The 25,996-nt window shown below is 38.6% G+C and overlaps 1 protein-coding gene across 5 annotated transcripts in view; it reads right to left on the reverse strand.

The window, feature by feature from the left end:
• Positions 1-25,996, reverse strand: part of GRM5 (glutamate metabotropic receptor 5) — a 511,261-nt gene that overhangs the window by 41,299 nt on the left and 443,966 nt on the right. For all 5 annotated transcript variants that reach the window (XM_072726148.1, XM_072726152.1, XM_026015232.2 and 2 more), the window contains exon 8: positions 11,927-12,866. In XM_072726148.1, the coding sequence (XP_072582249.1) occupies positions 11,927-12,866 (940 nt within the window). The remainder of the gene's footprint in view (positions 1-11,926; positions 12,867-25,996) is intronic.

Here is a 25,996-nt window from a genome sequence, read left to right on the forward strand (position 1 = left end):
CTACTCTGTTACCTCCCTTGTTTCACCCATGCCATTTAAAATTGAAGAAAGTTTTTTAGCTGGTTTGATTTTGCTTTTCTCTTTATGGTAATATTATATGGTGACCATACACTGAAATTCTAGCCAATTTATATCCCAACATCTTTCCCATTCCTTAGTTAACCACGACCCCTCCCATTTCACACCAATGCTGTTGTTTAAGGAATGGCAGCTGATCTCCTGATTGGACACTGGCTCCGGTGAGGTAAAAGTGTATATCTTTCAGTCACATAGAGAGAAAGTGGGAGAACATTTTAGAGTCTTCTCAGAGACTACTGTGGAATTTATGAACAGAGAGTGGAAAGTATGCTTAATAACCCAACCAATAGCAAGTCTCTGGCAAGAGCAGTGTTATTACCTTATGCTCAGGTGGGCAGGTGATGCCCTAGAGTTTGAGTCCACAGAGCAGAAGTCTTAGTATGGGGCAAACAGGAAGGAGGAATAATCACCCACTTAATATATCCTCTTGAAAGCTTGCCAGTCATGTTATTGTGGAAAAAAGCATGTGTTTAGACTTGGGTTTGAATCCCACCTGCATCTCTTATGACCTGTGCAATCTTAGACAAATCACTAAACCTCTCCGCACTTACGTTTTCTCACCTTTAAAACAGAGAATAATAATAATATCTAATTCATGAGGTGCCTGGGTGGCTCATGATCTCAGGTCATGAGACTGAGGCCCATATCAATCAAGCTCTATGCTCAGTGCAGAGTCTGCTTGTCTCTCTCCCTTTCCCTCTACCCCTCCCCCAACTTGCATGTGCTCTCTCTTATCTCTCTCAAATAAAATTGTAAAAAATAAAATAAATAATATTGAATTCGCATAGTTGTTGTTAGTTGAGAATATGCAGGTTTATGGTTATCAACATGTGATCCCTATGTCACCAGCATATTCATTGATATGCATCATTATTACCTGGAAGCTTGTTAGAAAGCAAACTCTCTGGCCTCACACCAGATCTACTGCATCAGAAATTCTGGGGTTGGGGAGCTTTATTCTAGAAAACACTAATGTGCAATACACACAGTATATTGTTTCACACATGACTGGGACTTGTTTAACAAATGCTGATTGTAATTATCTTTACCTTTTCTGGAGCTTCATTAGGATTACCACACTTTGTTTTTCAGTTATTGTTTGTTTAAGAAGAGTAAGCAAGGTCATTGACAAATCTTTGTTTGCTATGTCATGGTCTCTGTCTCCCACTAAAAAAGCCACATGAATTAGAGAAAACAGTGCTATAAGTTTGCATTTTGGCCATGCCATTTTAACTCAGTAGAGGGAGAGTCATGCTTCTACCATCAGCAGTGTGTAGTTGTGAAGCCTGAGAACAAGGCCAGGCAGCAAACTTGTACACAGAAGGGATGCTGTGATTCTTTCCTTTTTTTCTTTTTCTTTTTTTTTTTTTTGGCTGAATGTAAGTGAACAATGTGAGCACACACTTACCTTACCAAAGAGGGCTTCATATCATGTTATGGTATAAAATTTACCACAGTGATTCATCATTTAGTTTCTAAATACTAAGTAAAATGGATCCATCTGGGCCAAGTTTAGAATCAAAATAGTAAAAATAAAATAAAATAAAATAAAATAAAATAAAATAAAATAAATAAAGTTTTTCTCATGAAGAAATATAAATGCACTGCCAAAACCTCAAGAGCAATGGGAAAAGTGGCTAACACCAATTGCCTTTAAACTCTGAAGAAAGTCTGACTTCTGAAAAAGCATTGTCACAGAAACTTCAAAACCAACTATCTAAGAATAAGAATATAATGGGACTTTAGAAGACCATGGGCCCCCAGGACGCAGCAATGATTTACTTCAAATTGAGGCCAGATTCCCAAAGTCAAATATTTCCATTTCAGTACCTTTCCTGAAGAATGATGTCATGAAACCTCATATTATGTCACCAGAACTATATATTGGGGGACATGAACTGAGATGACCCTATGATTAGGGTACAGGAAACTCACATCTCATGAACCAAGGACAGTGGAACATACTCTGTATTATGCTCACAACGATCCTGTGAGCGTCACACAAAGCATGATGAAAAGTTTCATTCTCATTGTCTAGAAATTCTGAGAATGAAGTGCTTCTATGTCTCAGCTTGTAAGTGGCAGGGCCAGGATTGGAATCCATATCTTTGCTAACCAGGCTCACTTCCTATACCACTCTAGTTCTGCCAGGTTAGAACAGGATTGACTGACAGGCTACCTTGTTCCATTATGTCACCCCAACTGATTTACCTGTATACCAAAAAAAAAAAAAAAAGTTACCGTTAGGGTCATTTCTTTGGGAGTAAAAAATAGAATCAAAATACTAATTATTTTATTTGGCAGAAATACATTCACAGTGGCTTTGCTTATCAACAGTAAAATGAGATATATATGGTTGAGAAAATGAATCCATCAGAAAGGCAATATTAAAATAAAAAGGGCTATAAGAACATAAAGACCTGGGTTTGAATTTCAAATTTACTACTTATTAAATATGCACTAAATAAAGCTTGCTTAACCTCTATTTGTCTCAGTTATTTTTTTTTCTTATCTGTGGAAGGCATAATACTTTCTATTATAAAATACTGTATAAGATCCAGTGAGATTTTATGTGTGTGTGTGTGTACTTAGCACAGTCTCTGTAATAAAGTAGTTGCTCAAAAGTGTTTATAAAGGATGGAGCAAGTCACTAAGGATCATTATAAGAGCACAAACTAATTTGTCTATTCTCTAGCAGAGAGGAAGGGTGAGAACACATAATTTTTGGCTGGGGGTAGGTGGGGAGGCATCCCGCTGGGTTGGGAGGTTGTCAGGAGTATGAGGAATCTGATGGTAAACCAAAAAGGCTATTGAAAGGAAGGGTGCACAGGGGATCCCTGGGTGGCTCAGCGGTTCAGCGCCTGCCTTTGGCTCAGGGTGCGATCCTGGAGTCCCGGGATGGAATCCCACGTCGGGCTCCCGGCATGGAGCCTGCTTCTCCCTCCTCCTGTGTCTCTGCCTGCCTCTCTCTCTCTCTCTCTCTCTCTATCATAAATAAATAAATCTTAAAAAAAAAAAAAAAGAAAGAAAGGGTGCTGAAAGGTAGGTAGTTGACAGCCCCTTGCTCAGGCTAAGCCTCTCCAGTCCATTCCCTTCACCTGCCCACACACATTTTACACACTGCAATTCCCTGCCTACACTGTGTTGGGTCATACCTCTTGGCTGTTGTTCATATTGTTCCCCCAAACTGAAACTCCCCATGAGTTTCACCTGGTTCATATAATCTTTTGTTCTTTGGGATTCAATGCAGGCATCATCACCCTTCCAGAAAACCTCCTGAAACCTCCAGATTGGGCAGTGTCCTTTTTAGCCTGACTTCCCTGAGCATTGTCTCCTTTACCACTTCATTCATACACTACAAAAATTAATGATTTGTATGTAATTTGACCTTCCCCACTACTCTGTGAACTGCTCCTAAGGGCAGGGTTTGTGTCTTATTTTTCTTTATGTTCCTAGAATTCAATGGTGTATTTAGGGTACGGTGGTTACTCTAAAAACACTGGTTGGCATTAAAGTGGACTGGGTCAAGGTGGTAAACATTAGGATTCCTTGCCTGTTTCATGAGATTTTTATCAGAGATTAGCCATATCAAAAACAAAAAAAAATTATATAGGAAATTAGTGTCAATCCTCATAATTCCTAATTATAATAAAATAACAAGTATAAAGATACTATAAATAGTAAAAACAAGTCAGTTTTTTTTTCACACAGAATCTATACAGAGAGTGAAAAATCACTACTAAATAGAAAAGATTTCAGGCAGCCCTTTAGTTCAAATTTTATCTCAGAGGATTCTGAGATAAAAACACAAGTCAAATCAGGCTCAGGTGAAGGAATGACCCATGGCAAGAGAGTACAGTGCCATAAAGATATAGGGAGCAGTTTTCAGGGAAACTCCTGGGGGAAAGTCACATTTCACACCCATTCAGTCTCAGTTTTTCTCAGTTCAGGCTACAAAATACAAAGAGCTGGATGGGGACCACTGTTGAATGGTTGGTTACCTGCATGGGGCCTGAAGCCAGCCTATCTTTCTTTATTCGAAGTCTGCCTCTTCTGCTTACACTCTTTATAGATTTGAGCAAGTGAATTACCCTCTGTTTACCTCAGTTGACTTATCTGTAAGATGGGGATTGTTTTGAGAATTAAAAGAGATAATACACATAAGGGGTTTCATGTGGCCGGATCACCAAGTGCTCAATGAATAGCAGTATTCACTATCTTCCGCCCTTCATTGTATTCACTGTCAAGTGGCAGTGTAGTTCACACTTCATTATTCGTATATCCATCAATCTTTCCATTTATTCAACAAACATTTGTGAGTGCTATGTGCCTGGCACTGTGCTGGGTACCAATGGCAGAGAAAAAATGAAGACATGGATCCTGTGCTTAGTAAGTTCAAATGATAGTGTGTGATTGGATATGTGTCTGCACACGTGCATGCATATGCATGTACGTGTGTAATTACAACACAGGATGATAAATGTGCTATAGGGATAAGCACATGGCTCATGTGGATCATAAAGAGTGGAACCTAATGCAGTCTCAGATGGTCAGGACAGGCATTCCAGTAGAAGCAGAATAAAAAATGAGTGTGAGTTAGTTGGGTAAGAGCTGAGGGTGGTGGGGCAAGTATATTTTATAACAAAGGAACTGCACTGCTATAGGCCTGAAAGCAAGAATACTGAGTGGGTCACAATGGAAAGCCCAGCAGGGAGTGACTGGATGCAAGGCTGGCCGTGGGAGGAGTCTACCACCAGGGGCCTTTCCTGCCACTAAGTAAGGAAGTCTGGCTCTATCCTATCCTAGCTGGTGAATCTTGAGGATGTCTAAGCAGGGATAAAGTATTTAAATTGTATCTCTTGTTTGAATTGGATCCTCTGGGAGGTTTTTCTAATTCTCCACATGCAGAATTTGCTGCTTCTGCCTCTGGGCCCCTGAGAGATTAGCCAACTGTTTCCTCGTAGACTCCTATCACAGCACTATATCACTTCATTGAACTTAACCAATTTCCAGGTCTGTTCTGGGAGACTGAGAGCTCCTCAAAACCTGTTTCTTACTTATCTTTGTATCCCCAGAATCTGTAACAGTGTTGGCACACAGCAGGCATTCAATGGAAGCTTGATTAAAAACAAAAAGTTGGCTTTTAGCAAAAAGAATTTTTTCTTATTTTTTTGAGCAAAGTATCATCAGATAAAAATCTGGGCAATCAAGTCAACAAAATGGTTAGCTTTGCTCCCTGTAATGGCAGTGTGAGCCCTAAGAGCTGCTGCCTACCCAAATCAGAATCTGTTGCTGAGTGCTGCTGTGTGTCAGGCACAATGATAGCCACTGAGGAAGACAGAAATGCTTTTAAGACAGCTTTAGATAGTCATGAAAATATCACGTCTATACAAAACAATCTTCCAGCCTCTAAGGCCTACCACAGTGCCTGACAATGTTCCGTTCTGTTTGTATAAATAATAAATGAAGAAAGTGTGAGGAATGTGTGCTAAGTGTTCTAAGAGTCCAGATGAGGGAAAATCTGGGAAGCAGTTTAATCTGATAGGATTTCAGTGGGGGAGCTGGACCCTGGAAGATAAAAACAATCTGGAAAGATAGAAGGAAGAGGAAGCCGATTCGAAAGAGGAAGAGATAACACACACACTCCTTCATACCGACTAATAACTCCTCAATGAAATCTAAGCAGATAGAAATCTTCAAAGCCCTGAGCATAGTTGGGGTGTATTGGCATTCACAGAAGAGAACCAATTTTCCAGACAAATTATAATTTGGGCAATGGATGTGAAAGGTCTAGCGGTTGCTTTAGCAGATAGTCTGACTGGGCTCTCCTGACAATGTCAATGAAAGCAAAGTTAATTAGTTAATTAAAACAAAAGCGGCAAAAGATAGTTTCTAAAATTAAGGTGGAGGCTATGCTAATGCTCCTGCCACCTGTGTAGAATCCCCAGCGAGGCTCTTACCTTCTGAGAAAACGTGTGATTTAGAGCTTCAGGCCTCTGTCATTAATCTAGCCATGAAATGCCCACTATATCCGAGAAATGCAGCCCACCACCCTGAAAATTCTGAATCTTGTAGAACCAGAACTTTAGACTCATCAAATTCAGTGCTTTATTTAGTTCAGAACTGATTTTGTCTTCATTTGTCAATTTGCAGCTGAAGCGAAGGCCTTACACGGAAGCATGGCATTATCTGCTTGACAATGATTTGATGCTGCACCATGTCGTGCTGGAAAATTAGTGTCTAGAACCCAAATGTTAATCACAGGGACCTCTATACATTGATGGCATAAATAGCATGTTTCTATATAAAAAAAATCTATAGTGACTCACTCTCGTTTAAATAAAAATCTCCCTTTGCTATTTCAGTGAATTGAATGATTCTAGGCACTCTTCTTTTTGGTGCTCTAAAGTGAGCCTGTTACACTTCCCAGAAAACTGCTAGATCTGTTAGAATTAGCTCTAGTTTTCCTGTAGGTGCTCAGAGAACAAAAGTGATTCTCTCTCCATGACCAGAGGTGGAAATTGTCTCTTTCTGTCCCTCTTCTTATTGAAGATATATGAACGACTCTTCAGTCTCCCCAGAAACATGTCTTCTCTTTGGCTCTGACAATATTTTCCATAGTGAGTCCCCTTTGTAGTGTCAGTTCTCCAGACTGTTAAGAGAGTTACTTGAAAATAATAGTCCTGTGTTCAACAAGGCCAGGGAAAATGTTGAAAAGAATGAACGAATGAATGATTGGATTCTACACTGCAAAACTTTTCAGTGTTTATCTCTAAACACAGTCACATTATTCTAAAAGAACAGTCAAAGTTCTTTAAGACTTGTTTGACCAAACAATTTTTTTTTTCATGCAATGGTTTGTGAGACTAGCTTTCTAAAGAACACATTCTGGGGAAGGCTCAGCTCTAATATTAGTGGGCAAAGGTCTGAGTTAAGAGCTGTGTGTAACTCCTGGTCACAAGATGGTAGGTGAGTGTTCTAACCACACGGGACCTCAAGGTGCCCATTTGAGAAATGGGAGCGATTATTGCTTCTACTTTCAATATTTTGTGACCACTAGGTAATTTTACCACCATTACTACTACTACCAGTACTACTACTAGGTACTGCTGCTTTCCATGGTAGACACTACTCATGGGCTTATCCAACAAGCACTTGACACTCCCTTCTCCCTTTCAGTTTCCATTATAGAAGATGCAAAAGCTAAATGAACACCTTTTTCTACTCTCTTGCAGTTAGGGGTAGCTAAATGAGACAGCTTTGGCCAATGAGACAGAAAGGCAGCTACAGGATCCTCAGAGACCACTATTTTCCCTAATGAAAGGATGCAACACATGAAGCCATTGTGCATCCATGAGTAAAGACCCAGAGAACAGAGGAGATGTTGGCTCTGGAACCACTGAGTATTGGAGGACCACCAGGAGCTGTCTGTCTACAAGTTTCCTGTAACACAAAGGAAGTAGAACCCATACAAATCATATGAGTTTCTAAAAATCAAGCTTTGTCCTACTTGCAGGTGAGCACATTTCTAAAAGATTTATCTACCATTTATTATGTGCTTTCTATGCGCAAATACTAACCATTTAACACCTATCACTTCATTTACTTTCACAACAGGGATCATTATCTATCATTTTACAGTTGAAAAAAGACATGGGCATACCTTGTTCAAATTCACACAACTAGATTTGAATCCAGGTGTGGCTCTGAAGTCAGAACTATACACTAGCTTGCTATATTAACATCTACTGTCTCTACATCCATTGCTGCAAGAATGTGCCCTAACTTTTGGAAACACCGTCACTATAACCTCAGGAGGTATCATTTTTATTCTAAAGTATGCAATTACTGTCATCTTTAAAATGGATCCCTAGCTGTCTGCCATGAGATGTGGAAGGGATATGCATAAGGCCTTTTCAAAATGGCCCAGATCCAGTCTGGATTTATAGTAGCCTGCCTCTCTATGTAACAGATGGAAGAAAGCAGAATCAGGCTGGTCGGAGCATAGAAGCTGCTTCTCCCCCAAAGACCTACAGTCAGAGATTTAAGTTAACTCTTTAAGCCTCCTGTAGATTCCAATTGATGGGCCCATTGGCATATTATAGAATTCAAGCCTGAGAAACCCAACTAATAAAGGTAATTAGGAATAAAATGTGAAAATATTACAAGCATCTAAGTTCAATTTCCCCCCATTGTTTAAGTCCTAGAGATAAATAATGTGATACACACTGGGAATTTATAAACTAAAAGGGAAGATAAATCCATACATACCAGTTAGATCTTACAATGTGATAAATATCATATCAACACTCTAAACATCTTGATATTGGATCACAGAGCAGAAATAGTGTGAGAGCTCTTGGGAGACATAGAAGAAAATAATTTTAGTTTGAATCTAAATTATTTTATAGGTTAATAGCTAAAAGGGGTAAGGTCTGGTAGGGGATGTGTGTGATACAAGGATATTACAGCTTCTTCTGGCCTTTCTTCTCCATATCAAAAGCTGGTTCCAGCCTGAATGTGCTAGTTAATGGCAAAAAGAAGTCACTATATAATCAGACTATAGCCTGTCTTGCCAAAGACTATGTACAGAAAACTCAAGAAGTGTCAAAGGTCCCTTCTCACTGTTCGAAATTCTAATATCCAAAGCTACTGACTGCAAAATCTGATCATCAAGGACTACATGGCCCTTTAGGGAAAACAAGTTAAAATATTGCCAAAAATTTCTGTTTTCTATAGGCACTATCAGTAAATTGTGTTATTTCTGTTGCCCCTTATTTACTAAAGTAGAGACGAAATAGTTGAAAATAGTCACCTAATGTTACTAGAGGTATGTTAGAATTATAGCAAAACATGATATTAATGGATGGAATTAATAACCTAATTCTTGAGCAGAAACTGGAAACTGTGGGGGTGCAGGGGATATTTGTAATACAGATCACAGTAGGCTTAATGTTATGAAAGGTAGTAGAACCACTAGGGGATAGTAATATGCACACCTGAACACAAGCAAGAAATAATCATCACATTCCTATTTTCCCAAATTTATTGGATCAATAAATATAACAAGGATTATTAAGCGTCCTCTGTGTGTCAAGTGTCCTTTTGGATACTTCCAGGCACTGGAGGTAGAGTGATGACAGGGTAGACAAGGCTCCCACTTCTAAGGGAGTTTGCCTTGCTTAAATTAGGACAGAGGGTATGCTTTACAATCTGGCAAGGAACTAGACCACGTAAAAATGGAGATGCTCTGGAAAGCTCAGGCTGTGTAATCAATGTGTCTATAGACCTATATTGCCTTTTACAATTCTCTTTTTGTTAATAGGATTATCCAGGTTGCATTCCTGATAGAGACTCTCAGGTGTGGAAGAAGACTGATGATCGTTAATGTAGTTAAAAATAATAGTAAACAAACACTTAGGAAGTGCTTACCGCATGGCATATAGTTTACAAGTATATACTCCTTTAGTCTCACAATCCTGTGTGAAGGCTGTGTTTCATTATCTCCATTCATCGGAGGAGGAAACCAAGGCCTAGAGAGGTTAATTGATTTGCATATGGTTCCACAGCTGTTAAGTGATGCTGCCAGCCATTATTCATTCCCAGGGCTGCCTGGCTCTGTACTCTGATATCTTCAGTAAAGCATCTACTGTGTACCTGGCCTTTACACATATATTGTTTCTTTCACTCTTTACAATTCTCTGAGGTGGATGATAGGATTTCAATTTGGCAGATGAAGAAACTCAGGCTCAGAGAGAAGGAATGGCAGGTAGGGCCAGTGTTCAGACCCAGGAGAAGCTGGCTATAAAGCCAGTGCTCTTTCCCATTGCTCCACACTGTCTGGGAAACCTGCCCTAAGTGACTTTTTGGGGTGCTTAGGCATAGGCTCACAACTCCATCCCTCTAGTATAGTAGCCTGTCTGTTTGACTTATCAAGATGCCTTGGAAAGTTTGATTTGAAGAGAGAATTTAAAGAAATACTGGTAAAAGAAAAGTTTGAAAAATAAATTTCCTTAGACAAAAGGCTGATCTTGCACAATTTCAGAAAAAGAATATTCTAGAGAGGAGTCAGGAAAGCAGATGGAAAATGTTCTGGCATGTCAGATATATGAAAGGTGTTTTGTGGATAGACCATGACACTGCCACGATTTATTGAAGAAGTAGAAGACACAATTGTTTGCCTCAAGATTTACGATTCAGTTAAATACCTTACTCAGAGTACATGGAAAGAGATGAGAGGCATATAGGAATTAGAAAAAAAAATTAAAAGAGGCAAGGATACAAGATAATAATGCAAATGAATTAAGCTATGTGATTAAGTATCTTGTAAGTGCTTTTCAATCCTCACAAGACATGGTATCTTTACCATCACCATTATTCAGGCTTTGAAGAATTAGGGCTGATAGAAAGGTTGGACTTTCCATGCAGGCTAAATTATAAGAGAATCATTTAAGCAATAATATTTAGCTATTTATCTTCCGTTCAAAAAGATGTTTATCTTCCATTTACTTGTCTAGACTTTAGGAAAACTGTACAATCTCTGTAAGTAAGCAGATAATACCCAGACTAGTTCTTTTTATATATACTTCTTAAGTGGAGGGAGTCCTTATTCCCAGTAACAATCTATGTGGACTTTTTAATACCTCCAAATTTGTTCCCAAGCCACTGATAAGATGATCTCATTGCCTCCATGTTGTGAAGTTATTAGCTGCACTAATTTCACATTGTCCCCTCACAGAGGCCACAGTCTTCCCTTATCCAGAGAAGCAGGGAAGAAGAAAGTGGTTACTAGCCAGGCTTACCATGAGCATAAATCTGAGCAGCTCTATGGGATGATAGGTTACACTTAAGGTTCTTAAAGTTTGTCATATTTAAACAGGTTTTAAGGAACCATCTATCTCTGGGATAGCATGTAATATAGCAATCTATGCTACCAGTATTCTCTAGATGTTTATTAAAGATACAGATCTCAGTTGGCTGAAAAAAAAAAAAGATGTCATTACCTTTTGAAGTGCCTTATGAGGCATTTATCACACAAGGAAGTCCCTCATGGGGAAAGCGGGGAAGCATTAGCTGTTAGTTTCAGAGTCTTTTCAGATGGGAATTGCCCAATAACTACTACATGGGATGGTGAACTTGAAGCGTGGGATGGGACTGTGGGCAACAGAGAACATGGGAAACTGGCTAGTTGTTTATATGCAAGGTCATTTTGTCGTTTTGCCCCTTTTGAATATTTAAACATTTCCCAAAGTGTTCAAGTTGCCCATTAAGAAGTAAAACAGATTCTGCATTCACGTGTTTCTGTGGGATGGGCAGTCAAGGGCTCTTCTGGGCTTGAAAAAGGTTCAGGCACACAGCACAGTCAGATATGTAGGGCTTATGGCACTCTGTGCTCAGCATAATCTTCTGTGTTAACAATAACCTTCTCTACTCTGTCCTGGTAAAGTAGAACTTGGTTCCCCATGGATCTCTGTCCCCTTAGGACCTGGAGGTCCTTGCCTTGGCTTAATGACTTAACTATGCTCTCCCTGCCCTTTTGGACCTCATTTCCTTTTTGCTGAAACTGTTTTTTTTTTCCTTTATCCCAACTTCTCTGTTTCTGGCTTTGGCATAGGTAACTGGGTCCACATCCAATTAACCCCACAAAAACCATTCAGTGAGAATGCCCAACTCCCCTTTCCCAGCACTCTGCCTCCCATAGTTTATTTCAGTCAGGTATTTCCCATTTAAAAGCCCCACGAAAAAAACGAAAAAAAAAAAATAAAAAAAATAAAAGCCCCACAAAGCAAATGCCATAGCTTCGGTTATTAGGGGCCAGTGCCTCACAACATTCCCCCACAACTTTTACCTTAGGGTTTCCCCAGAGGAGCCCCTTCTCTTCCACAGGTTGACTAGGCTGCTGGATCTGCTGGCTGCTGAGGATGACTTGCCATCCCCCACATGCATGCGCACCACGGTAGATGTGGTGAAGGCGCTGCGCACATTCCTCTCTGGTTTTGCCAGGATGATGTACACCTTCGGCACAAACATGCAGCCCAGTGCCACTGTGGCACTGAGACTGACTGAGAAACACATGGTGATGATTTTGTAGTTGCTGCCAAAGTAGATTGGCACAAAGGCCAGCCATATAATGCAGGTGGTGTACATTGTAAAGGCAATATACTTGGCCTCATTGAAGTTGGCTGGGACATTTCTGGTCTTGAAAGCATAGAAGGTACAGCTCAAAATCAGCAAGCCATTGTATCCAAGAGGAGTGACAACTCCGAGGTTAGTGGTATTACAGATCAGATAGACTTCTCGAATGCTTGGGTAGTCGTGCATTATATCAGGAGGCTCCATTATAAAGAGGGCAACGATGATGCCCAACTGAATGCATATGAGAATGAAAGCAATCACTAGCTGGGCACAGGCACTCATGAATCTGGGCTTTTTGGTACAGATCTTCTTCTTGCTGCCGGCCAGGATCCTTGCAATACGATTGGTCTTGGTTACAAGGGCCGAGTAGCTCATGGCTGGAGAAAGACCAATACCAATTCTCTGAAGGTAGCAATAGATCTGTTTGGGCTTTGCAATGAGGCAGAAGGTACATAAGTAACCCAGGCAGATGCCAGCAAGGATGATGTAGCAGAGTTCCCTGCTGGAGGACTTGACTACAGGTGTATCACGGTAAATGATGAAGACTGCAGTGACAAAGAGGGTGGCCAGCAGGCCGAGGCAGGCAAACACCACAGCTGCAATGGGCTCAGGGTCACCCCAGCGGAGATACTGTACTGGGATCAAGTCACAACCTGCAGAGACAGACACATATTGAAAAAAAGATAGAAACATTTACTTGGGTGACCTAAGAAAACTGCCTAAGTTACAAGCAGCTGCTTATGACCTTTTCACTCTGACTCCAATTTACCTTCCAATCTCAGTATCCTACACTACTCAGTTCTTCATATATTCATTCATAATATATTTATTTTTATAGTAATGCATACTCTGTCATAGGAGCTGTTCTAGGTTCTGAAAACAAAATGGTGAAGAACATATTCCCTGCTCTTCTAAGAAATAACTGGAGAGGGGTGCTTCTAAATAATTATTAACAACTGGGATGCCTGGGTGGCTCAGTCAGTTAAGCATCTGCCTTCAGCTCAGGTCATGATCTTGGAGTCCTGGGATCGAGCCATCGGGCTCCCTGCTCAGAAGAGAGCCTGCCTCTCCCTCTCCCTCTGCTGTTTTTCTTTTCTCTGCTTGTTCTCTCTCTCTCTCTCTGTCAAGTAAATAAATAAAATCTTTAAAAGATGATTACTAACTACCATAAGGGCCATTAAGAAGTACAACATGGTTCCTGATATAGTCTGTGGGAGCAATCAAAGCCTCCTTCAAAAAAAAAAAAAAAGAAAGAAAGAAAGAAAAAAAAAGCCTCCATCAACAGGAATGAACAAATGGAAATATTGGTTTACCTGAGTTTGGGCATCTAGAAGGTTTGGTACACAGAGATTAATTGTGTAAGAGCTAGGAGGCACTGAAGGTATGAAAGGAGCCACCATACAAGTGAGATGTGTGTCATAGATAAGACTGGGAAGTAGGCAGGAAGGTATCTTGCAGGGAAGAGAGAACTACACCAATAGGAAATCATTTGTGGGCTCTATATACAGAGAAGAATGACATTGCAGACCGGTTTTAAACATACCTTTGGTTGCTGTGTGGATTTGGGATGAGATAAAAGTGTAGACAGATTTAAAAATTATTTGAAGCAATATAGAGGTGAAATGGATGTGGGGCCACTTGAGACGTCAAGGCATCAAGGATGACCAACATTTGGACCCATCTATGTTGTCCCTGAATCCACCGTGAAGTTAGGATTTTCAGAGAATTGTATGGTTCCAATGTTATAGAAGAGAAGATACTTTAGAAAAAAGATGAATGGATAAAGAAGATGTTGTTTATGTATACAATGGAATATTCCTCAGCCATTAGAAACGACAAATACCCACCATTTGCTTCGACATGGATGGAACTGGAGGGTATTATGCTGAGTGAAATAAGTCAGTCGGAGAAGGACAAACATTATATGGTCTCATTCATTTGGGGAATATAAATAATAGTGAAAGGGAATAAAGGGGAAAGGAGGAAAAATAAGTGGGAAATATCAGAAAGGGAGACAGAACTTGGAAGACTCCTAACTCTGGGGAACGAACTAGGGGTGGTGGAAGGGGAGGTGGGCGGGGGGTGGGGGTGACTGGGTGGTGGGCACTAAGGTGGGCACTTGACGGGATGAGCACTGGGTGTTATTCTGTATGTTGGCAAACTGAACACCAATAAAAAATAAATTTATTAGTAAAAAAAAGAAAAAGAAAAGAAAAAGGGGGGCAGTAGAGGAAAACTGACCCTAAAGGCAAACCATTGGCCAGTGTGGGAAATGCCAACACTCCAAAAATTACTCTCAACTCATGGCTTGCAGGTTTTTATATCACTTCATTACACGTCAGAAAAAAATGGCAAAACTTGGCATCATTTGGGTTATGTACCTTCTTTTCATATTTCTTTAGGAACAGTGATTCTCAAACTTGGCTACACATTGGAATCACCCAGAGACATTTTTTTAAATATTGTGGCCTGAGTCTCACTGTCAGAGTTTCTGATCTAATCGGTCTTGTCATCAGAATTTTTAAAAGACACTGCAAATGCATCTAAGCATGCAGCCACAGTTGAGAACCACTGCTCTAGAAGGGTCACTTCCCTGTGTGGGTATATGTATAAAGTAGCATTTGTTACAGAACAGGAACATAAAGAAACCACATTGAGTGAGTAGGAAAGGAGTTTAACAATTGAGGACTGGACTTTTGAGGAATGTGGCAGAAACAACTAATTGCCTACAAATATCCATTCTCTCCTTTATACTCAGCAACAGATCTCTAATTTCATTTGGGGCTGGTAAAGGGTGCAGCTACAACACTACATATTCCAGCAACATTTGCAATCAGATTTAGGTTTTAGGCTTTAGGTTTTAGCCAGAAAGATGTAAGCAGGGATACTCCTTATAGGAAAATGACTCATTTTTGGAGAATAGCTAAAAAGCTATTGCCCTTCCCGGTTTTCTCCTTCTCTTGCCTGGAATATAAACATGGTGGATAGAGTTCCAGGACAGAAAGTGTGTTTTGAGTTTGGAAGAGAATCCTTATTAACCATGGAACCACTGACTAGCTCTAGACTATGGATATCACATTTGCTTTGTTTAAGCTACTTTTCACCCCTGAAATATACAGTCAAATCAAATCCTAATTGATATGGGTATAAGATTTTCCTATTAAATTACTATATTCCATGGCCAAGGGTAGTGTAGTAAGTGGCTTTGAATGCCAAAGGTTACTTGAAGGTAAGGGAGACAGCAATGATAGCAAAGAAGCATGTGGTTCTTTTCAAAATATGGCTAAATGCAGCTATGGTAAAAAGGAAAGAAAACATTCTCTGTCCCTTATTTCTGCCTTGCCAGTTCCTTTCTTCAAGATCTCGACTTCAAATAGTCCATTATTATTATTATTATTATTATTATTAAATTCATCATAGGTTTAATGGGATTTGTGAGTTAGCCTAGGATTTTCAGCACACTTTACAGAATTGTTTCAATGGGAAAATGCAGTCTTATTTAAAAAGTCTGAGTATTTAGGTGCCTGGGTGGCCCAGTTGGTTAAGCATCTGACTTTAGATTTTGGACTCAGGTCATGATCTCAGGGTCATGAGATGAAGCCCCTACATTGGGCTCCAAGCTGGGTTTGGAGTCTGCTTAAGATTTTCTCTCTCCCTCACTCCCTGCTCCTTTTTTCTTACTTGCTCTCTCTAACAAAACAAAACAAAAAATCCTACGTATTTATTTTTTTTAAGATTTATTTATTCATGAGAGACAGAAAGAGAGAGAGGCAGAGGCACAGGCAGAGCGAGAAGCAGGCTCCATGTAGGGAACCTGATGTGGGACTCGATCCTGGGTCTCCAGGATCACACCCTGGGCTGAAGGCGACGCCAAACCACTGAGCCACCCGGGCTGCCCTATGTATTTAATATTGAAACAAGATGCTTTTAAGTTAAAAAAATGTGGATGGCCCAGACTAAATATGAGACCTTTATTTCACATAATGTTATTCATTATAAATAAACACATAACTCATTGCTAATGAGTATACCTGTATCCTTATATTTAGGCATCTGTATTCATATATGCATTTTATATGTTGGAATTCAATCTTTAAAACTTTAGCATACCATACATAACCATAGCATTTAGCTTCATATTTTTAGATTTGTTCCTTGAGAGACTATTTTACAATAGGAAAATAGGGATTAATCTATCATTCCTATCTTTATTCTTCCATAACTGTTTATTTAGAACATTGATGTGACAATGAAATTTATTATCTACTGTAGTTAATTCTAACAGGGCCTGTTTCCCCTCCTAGGTCATAAGCTGCTAACATCCACAGTAACTTACTGACATCGGAAACAGGTATGGGGCAGCCCTGGTGGCTCAGTGGTTTAGCACCGCCTTCAGCCCAGGGTGTGATCCTGGAGACCCAGGATAGAGTCCCACATCGGGCTCCCTGCATGGAGCCTGCTTCTCCCTCTGCCTGTGTCTCTGCCTCTCTGTCTCTGTGTCTCTCATGAATAAATAAATAAAATATTAAAAAAAAAGAAACATGTATGTGGTGCATGAAGCAGGAATCATTAGCTGAAAAGAATTAACTGAAAAAAATGTATAAATATTTACTTTAAGGGCTTTCATTTTCCTCCTTCTTTGCTGTTCTGCTAAGTCTTAATTGCTTTTATCTAGATGTACTTAGTACCCTAATCCTAAATGTTTTGCATATGACAGCATTCACTACTCTTTTTATATCAAATATATTCTTGAATTCTTCCCATGTAACCCATTAACATCATTTATGAAACTAAAGAAAATCCCATTAGATATATGTGTTGGAAGAAATGTGCATAAGTCGTGGTTCTAATGTGATGTGATTATCTTCACAAATTTACCAGAATTTATACATTCAAATGTATGTTTTTCATTTAACGTGAACCACCCAGAAGGCTTTATGTTTAGTTCCATGATGCTGCCATTGCACAAAATACTTTTGTAACTATTCTCTTGGAATAGCAAATTGGATTCTGATTAGAGTGTTATAATCACTGAATCTTATAATTGGATAAATTCTTAGAGATTCCAAAAATGGATATGCATCACAATCACTTGAGGAGGTGTCTACAAAAATACAATTCGAGAGTCCAAAGCAGGAAATTTTGAATCAGTGCATTTTGAATCAGGACAAAGGAATCTTATTTTGAATAAGTAAGCTTAGTGACTGTACAATTGATCCTTGGTTGGCAGCCCAAGCTTAGACTGTCAGACTGACTTCTTATCCAATGGGTGCATGTCTTATGTGATAATTCCCAGGTGTGATCACCCACACTGTGCCTAAGATTTTTCATGAACTATATTGTCTGAAGGCCAAGATTAGTGGTGGGGGAAGACAGATTAGGAAGACAGGAGATCAGGATGGCAAGTGGAGACTGTAGGTGAATAAACTAGTCAGAAGGCTATCACAAGAGGATAGTTCTGGGATGATAGGGCAAAAACTAAGTCATTGTACTAAAGAAAACATTGATCTGGGAAAGACATTTTGGAGCTGGAATTGAAAGAAATTATGATGTAGAGAGAACTGTCAGGGGAGAGGCTTCTAACCAAGTCGATAGCAGAGCTATTAACTAAGATGAAGGCTGTAGGAAGAAAAGGATCACATTTTATGGGGATGATAATTAGTTCCAATTTGGACATGTTGTGTTTGATTGTCTAATGAGTTACTGAGTAAGTGGAAGCAGAGGTTTAGGAAAGATAGCAGGGTGGAAGTTATAGGTTTAGGTATCATCTATTTACAGGTGGAAATAAGAGATTTGTAAATAAATACAATAAATGAGGAAATGCACAGATACAGATTAGAGTAGAGCCCAGAGGTCTGGCATAACATCAATATTAGGCAAGGGCAGAGGGAAAGTATATGTCACAGAAGTTAAGGTAACCAGCCAGAAGGAAAGAAGTGTATCAGAAGCTAAAAAGGGAAGTGATCAGTTGGATAGCTCACCACACCCTCCTCCAACAATATCATTCTAGTTTTTTTTTTTTTTTTTAAATCCCTACCTAGAGGGCTGGCACAAAGTTTTGAGCTTCAAATTTGCAGATATCTATCTCTTCTGATGAGATCTCTTTCTCTTATTTATTTCCCCCTTACTACTATTAGATCTATTTCTTTTGAACAATGTGGCTTCCTTCCATTGCTGTATTCCTATCATGGAACATATTCTTCCAAATCTCAGAATAATGCTAATCTTATCATGACATAAATTTAAATACCTCTGCTGTGTGCATTGGTTTACAAATATCTGAATGTCCTGTTATTCTTCCTAGATCTTTCTTTATTTCTTTCTGTGAATTACTGAGCATTTTCTCCATTAATGTTTGTTCTGTAATTCCTGTTTCTTTTTTTTTTTTAAGATTTTATTTATTCAAAAAAAAAAAAAAAAGATTTTATTTATTTATTCATGAAAGACAGAGAGAGAGAGGCAGAGACACAGGCGGGGGGAGAAGTAGGCTCCATGCAGGGAGACAGATGTGGGACTCAATCCCAGGACAGGATCACGCCCTGGTCCTAAGGCAGGGGCTAAACTGCTGAGCCACCCAGGTGTCCCCTAATTCTTGTTTCCTTCTTATTGTTTTATTATTGCTGTTTGTTTCCTTCTTATTGTAATTATAATTTACTGGAAGTACTCAGTGTACTACTCAATTACTACATACTGGAAGGGTATATAGACGTTTACTAAGAATTCACAATAGTTTGTAGTTTTAGTATAAATTTACTCAATTTAGTATATGTTCTATTTTAAAGAATCTTGATCATGTCAATGAAGTTCCCTACTAGCAAGCATATTAGTTTCACAGGAGATGCACAACATTGTAATTCTTTTTAGAAATGCAGATGATCAGCAGACTAGAAAACCAAGACCTGTTTGATAACATCTATTTAAGTAGTTATCCATTTCTCATTTTCCTCCTTTTCCATGCTTGATCCTTATTGTATTGTTCTCTAGTATAAATCTATCCTTTCATAACTTGAAGTGATATATTTTGAAAATACAAGAGTTTTTTTTTAAGGGAAAGTGAACTGCAAAAACTATATTATCCATGTTGATTCTGTGATTCCACTAATGTGCTTTCTATGCCTCTAATTAGAGAATGGATGGTCCACTGATTTCCTGGACACCTAAAAACGATATGATGCTTAGTAATAATTGGTACTCATGCTTATTGTTTGGGTATTAGTCTTAAAGGATTAATAGTCCTATAGTTAATTATTTCTAGACTTTTACATTTTCAAACCCTGTTCCATTTGTCTGTGTAGGCAGAAGGAATGAGGAGTCAAGATCCTGGGATGGGGCCAGCCCGGGTGGCTCAGTGGTTTAGCACTGCCTTCAGCTCAGGGTGTGATCCTGGAGACCCGGGATTGAGTCCCATGTCAGGCTCCCTGCATGGAGCCTGCTTCTCCCTCTGCCTGTGTGTCTCTTCCTCTCTCTCAGTGTGTGCCTCTCATGAATAAATAAATAAAATATTTTTTTAAAAAAATCCTGGGATGGATGTCTGATATTCTATAAGTCAGCTAGACAGGAACTCCTTAGCAAGCTCGTATTTTTAGAGGAAGAGAAGTTGCTGAGAATCTCTGAGAATCAGATGCATGTGTCCTCAGCTGTTGGTCAGGCCATTTCAAGTGTGCAAAACTGATATGGGTCTGTTGTAGGACTATCCTTTGACACCTGAGCAATAGATCTGCCCAGAATACAAGGTGTTGACTGGTGACTAACATGCTTGTTTCTAGTCTGTTCCATCCATAGACCATTAGTCTGCCTTTACCACTGTCTTTACTTGTCTAGATTTTGATTTCTAGGATGTTGAGCTGAGATACCTGAAGAATGCAGACTCAGTTGTTTCTGCATGGTCCATATCCTTGATCCTTTGATATTTTCTCTTCATTTAGCCTGAGCTAAAAAAATTCCCATGGTTCAGAAGAATTGGAAGTGGTGTTTATGTGTGTGTGATATTTAGGTACCTTATTTTTCTTTGTAGCATTTACTATAACATCACCTATTTTGTGTGTATGTGTGTGTGAGAAAGACAGAGAGAGAGAGAGAGAGAGAGAGAGAGAGATTTGAGAGACATTTATTACCGTCTATCCTTCCTTGACTATAACACTAGGATGTTAGGGAATTTATTTCTTTTCCTCACAAATGGATCCCTGGTACTGAGTATGGTGCCTAACTCATATTTACATAGGAATTCACAAATCAATATATTTACCACATAATCAAAGTTTATAATTTTCATCCTGATGTATGGATCAAATCATTCTCAGCAAACCATTTTTGTTGCCTTTAAGAAGTTCCAAGTTACAGAATTCTTAGTTACCATTATAGATAGATGTCTAAATTCAGTGCATTATACCTAAATTTTTAAGATTCTGGTAACCAGAGAGAGCCAAACTAAGTATGTACCTCCAAAGCTTACTTTTGCCTAGAGGTGACTTGTTTCACATTAGAAATATTCCTGGTACTAACATGGCAATGAGAAATTTTTATGATTGACTGAATAATCTAACTCTGAGTAATTCATTGGATCCGGGAAGCATAGGTAGAGGAAAGAGGCAGTAGACAGAATGACAGAAGTCATTCTATAACACCATCTAACTGTAAAATTCAGATTTACTCTTCTCAAGAAGGCTGTTAACTGCAACATGTTTTACTTCAGGTCAGAAAAAAAAGTCCTTAGTGGGGAAGGCTTAACGTTGAGTTGATTGATTTTTACCATTTTTACCATTACATTATCATGAAACAAAACATACCATGATGACTCCCTGAAATAAAAATTTAGTTTCTATCCAAAATCTTGGTTAAGTTTTATCTGAACCTGCCTCAATAGGAAGCTACCTCATTCCTGCTTATTCAGGAGGAAAAAAAGGGAGGAAACTAACATTTATTGAGTGCCTACTATATGCTAGGTGTTATTCTAGATATTTTAGTAATCTTCATAATAAACAAGATAAGTATTAAATCTGTTTTACAGAGGAATAGTATAAGGTTTAATATGCTAACTTATTGAGGCTGAGATTAAAACCCTGTGGGATTTTTGACTGATTGATTGATGACATATAAGGAGAGGCAAACTGATCAAGTGCCCCTTTGAAAGTGGTCTTGAGGCTACTTAGTAGGAAAGAGAATCATGAATAATTAACAGTGTTTGCCCATGTGTGAGGAGGGGCCAGTGGTAGCATACATATTTGACATTTGTTATCCTAACAAAAGTCCATGCCCCCCTCTGAGAATCTCATCAGTTCAAATGCATCAAGCAATGCCCTCATCCTGGCACATATGTCCTGGGTTGCTGGACCAGTGACACTGATTGTTGCTTTTGTGTCCCTAAAGTTTTCTAGTGTCGAAATTTTCTTGAATGGGCACCAGATACCCACAGGACACAAGAACAAGGATTGATTGTAGGACATTTCTAACATTGCCACACAGGGGACTCACAGCCATCCATTTATCACTGGATCCAGCCTGTATCATGCCCTTCATGGTTTATTAAATATTTTTGTTTTAGATTCCTTAATAAAATTCCCTCAGAGAGCTGAAAACTCAGGGCTGTAGCTTTTATTTAGTTTTCATTTTTGTTCTTTTTTATTGGTTACATTTTATAGGGGAGTTTGAAATTGTATGCAAAGATTTATTTCATAATTAAAGCATAAAGGATGGTTTAATGGTACTGCAGGGTGCTAAGGGGAAGGATTATCACAGATGCACATTTGTAGGGAACAGCTTTGAAAAATATGACTTCTGGTCATACTGCAGATGAAGAGCAGAGGAAAAACACAGTGTATGAATTTCAATAGTAAAATGTGTTGACTGGAATACTTTGCTTCATTTTTACTTTTCCCCTAGCCCCCTTCCCTAGCTAACTCTTCCTTACTCTTTCATTCACCAGACCCTTTGAGCATGGCTTTTCTGATCTCCTGAGCCTGAAGGACAGGTTCCTCCCGGATGGTTCGCCTCTAGGCTGGGGCCTATCACAGCACCGGCACAACACTGTTTTGCACATAATAGCACAACCATCATGCTCACAGTGAGTCTGCGTATCAGTTTTACCCGTGGACTGTGAGCAATATGAGAGCAGGAGGCTGTGTCTTTGCTTTTTGTATTGTGCTTGGCATGTAGCAAGGAGTTGAAACAGGCGAATGAATGTGTGATTACATTAAAGAAGAGGAGGGACAACTGAAGAATCAGACAGACACTTCCTTTTCAGCTGGCACACAACTATTTCCTGGGATTATGAGACCTTCCCTCTATTTGTGTCTCAATTTTTTCTACACATGAAACAGAAATAATACAGAATTCCATTCCCTTCTCTTCCTTATAATGAGAGCTTTGAGATAGAGAAACCCTTGTAGAAGAATTTGCATATGAGAAAGTAAAGACATTACCTGAAAAGCCTGGGTGAAGCAATTTCTTAGGACTGAGTCTATACAATGCTTAAAAAACTATTTTTGTGTTTTACTATAATAAAACATTACAGTCATCACTTTAAAGCCAATAGACTCCAAAAAAGTGTTATGTAGATATTTTCAGCTCCAGTGAGCATTTTACAATTACTTTATATATCTTTCCATTAAAATTATGGCTTTCCAGGACCTTCTTCTGATTCTAGTCAGACTCTTAGATTTTCTTTTTCTTTCTTTCTTTCTTTCTTTCTTTCTTTCTTTCTTTCTTTCTTTCTTTCTTCTTTCTTTCTTTCTTTCTTTCTTTCTTTCTTCTTTCTTTCTTTCTTTCTTTCTTTCTTTTTCTTTCTTTCTTCTTTCTCTTTCTTTCTTCCTTCCTTCCTTCCTTCCTTCCTTCCTTCCTTCCTTCCTTCCTTTCTTTCTTCCTTTCTTCTTTCTTTCTTCTTCTTTCTTTCTTTCTTTCTTTCTTTCTTCTTCTTCTTTTTTTTTTTTTTTCAAATAGTCTGTTTACTAAAAGGAGTTTTCCTCCTGTGTGGCTGGTCTTCCATCAGAATGTTCAGAGGCTTTCTGATTTTCTGACTCTGAGTTCTTGCAGGCCCCACAGTATTCTTTCTGTGTTCCCACAGACTATGTCACATGGTCTTGATTTTTTTTTTTTTTTTTTTTTGTCTTGGAGACATAAGGGGAATATTCTGAGGCCTGGCCTGGGTTTACATTTCCTTACCTAAGGCGGATTACAAAATCGCATGTATATTCTGCTGTGGATTTTACCTCTCATTTCTCTTTCCAAGCCTAATGGTTCCTGAATTTTAACTGTCATAATATTTAGTATTTCTTAATTCAGCCACTGGTATATATTTCATTAACTAAAATGCTCATATTTACTATTACAAGGAAATATAGGAACAAACCTCACCCATACATAAGTGCGTAGGGGGCAAGATTAATGCCTCATCCTACCATTAAAGAGATTAAAAATGTTCCCATCATACAACTAGAGTATGCCACTCATTTCTCAATTGAACACACAGTAGAAAGCACTCACTCCATTCAAAGCACTTGGCCCACACCATGATGACATAAAGACAATAATTTATTCACTTAAAATGGTGTCTTGGACAAGTACTCAGGCTCTTTGATTCTACTTTTCTAGGCACTTATATCTTCTTTAATACCTCAGTCTACTAGGTAGGCACCATTACTTCATGTATTTTTAATGAAGAGAACTGAGGTAAGATTGGAAGTGGAGAACATGTGAAGTGAAAGGAACCACAAGAGAAAAAGAACAGATATGGAAAACAGAAGAAATGTAAAGAAAAGGGTGAAATGCTGAAGTCAGATGTGCAGAGGCCTATCTATACAGCCTCATAACAGAGTGTCATAAGGGAGTTTTTTTTTTTAAGATTTTATTTATTTATTCATGAGAATACACAGAGAGGAGAGAGAGACACACACACAGGGACACAGGCAGAGGGAGAAGCAGGCTCCATGCAGGGAGCCTGACGTGGGACTCGATCCCGGGTCTCCAGGATCATGCCTTGGGCTGTAGGCGGTGGTAAACTGCTAAGCCACCCGGGCTGCCCTCATAAGAGAGTTATAAATTTTTTGGCAATTACTACTGAGAGTTCAAATAGGAAGTCAGTAAAAGCTTTAGGAAGAGAGATAATAATACCTTCCTGCCTACATTGCAAGGATTAGACTGAGGACCATATAATATAATGTGTGACTTGAAGAGTCGCATGATAATTATGATGAGAAAAGGAGGAAAAGAGAAGTCTATGCATAAAATAGTAGTGACTCAACATCTGCTAAATTGCCTGTGTGTTTTATTAGATTGTCCTCTGCTCTACTGGGGAAAAGCCAGGCCTATTTCATCTTTCTCGCCTGTTTATATAAATACAGCCTCAAGTAAATGGTATTATATTGTCTTAAATTGTTTGTAAGTACAAGGCAGCACATATGCTCTCTGAATTTTTCACTTGACTTAATGTGATTTTTAGGAGGTGGCAAGTAGGAGACATTTATCTGCTTATATTACTCATATAATATACCACTGTTTTATAAAAATTTTCCAAGTGCGTTAGATAATGTAGTGGTAGGCACTGTGTTATAATGTTTTATGTTATTGGGGGAAAATGTGATAATTTAATTTGAGTAGGCTATATTTATCAAAAGCTAAAATCAATGAAACCACATTATTTTCTTCAGTCTGGTTATATCAAAGTGGTTTTTGACCATGGTGACATTGTTTTTAGCCAGACCACAAATTTATCATTGTGAAGAAGAATACAGTGCACATTTTTCACTGCATGGTTTCTGGCAAGATGAAAACTGGCTTATGTTCTCTTTGAGACTTGTTTTGAGAAGTTCCATTGAGAGAGGACCTTTTTGCAATTTTATTTTTCTTGGAACAAATGGTGTTACATTTATAAATATATCATCTTCTTGACTTATCTGGTGGGATAAACAAATTTATCAGTTAATGAAAATTGAGAATTTGGAAGAGTAAGAAGGCAATTTTATAATTTTTGGATGTATGAGCACCAGAATTTCATTAAAAAAAAAACAACATTGTTCTTTTCAGCATTAACTAAAACAGCTTCATCAAGCTCATTATTTGAAAAAGACCACTGTACAAAATTTTTCATTGCATTTTAGAGATCCTTTCAGAAGGAATCCAGTGATTCATGCTTATTTCCATATTGTCTACAGCATCGTATCAAGGAAAAAGCAAGAGTTTTACACAAGAGCTTTTATAGTGAGGCTTGAACCTTATTTCTTTTATTTACTGTGTGACCACAAACACAGATATTTTACATTTTTAATCTCAGTTTTCCGCAAAATGAAGATAATGATTCCAATATTTTTGGAGGATAAGGAGGGTTACTTAGCAGAATACAAAGTTCCTATTACCCGACAGGCACTCAATACTTGGGGATTTGTTTCCTTCTATCCTGTAATTTATTTCTTCAACAAATATTTATTGAGTATCTATTATGTTCCAGGACCTTAATATTCAAAAGCGAACAAAACATGCAAGAAAAAAAATCCCGTACTCTACCCTATATTCCAACTAGGGATATTGACAATATGCATATAATCAGTAAAAATAAATTAATACATAAACAACATAATAGAATGAAAGGTTAGATATGAAATGGCGAAGAAAGGAAGGACAATTGGTAGTATTAAACAAGTTGCTCAGGGTAGACATTGAGCAAGGACTTGGAAGAAGGAAGGATAACAGTATGGGTGTCTGGGGTGGAGCATTCCTGGCAAACAGCTAAGGCAATGACCCGAGGATAAAAGCCTTCTCAGTGTTTTAATGGAACTAAAAAAGGACCAATGTG

This window comes from Vulpes vulpes, chromosome 11 (assembly GCF_048418805.1).
Source record: "Vulpes vulpes isolate BD-2025 chromosome 11, VulVul3, whole genome shotgun sequence".
NCBI lineage: Eukaryota > Metazoa > Chordata > Mammalia > Carnivora > Canidae > Vulpes > Vulpes vulpes.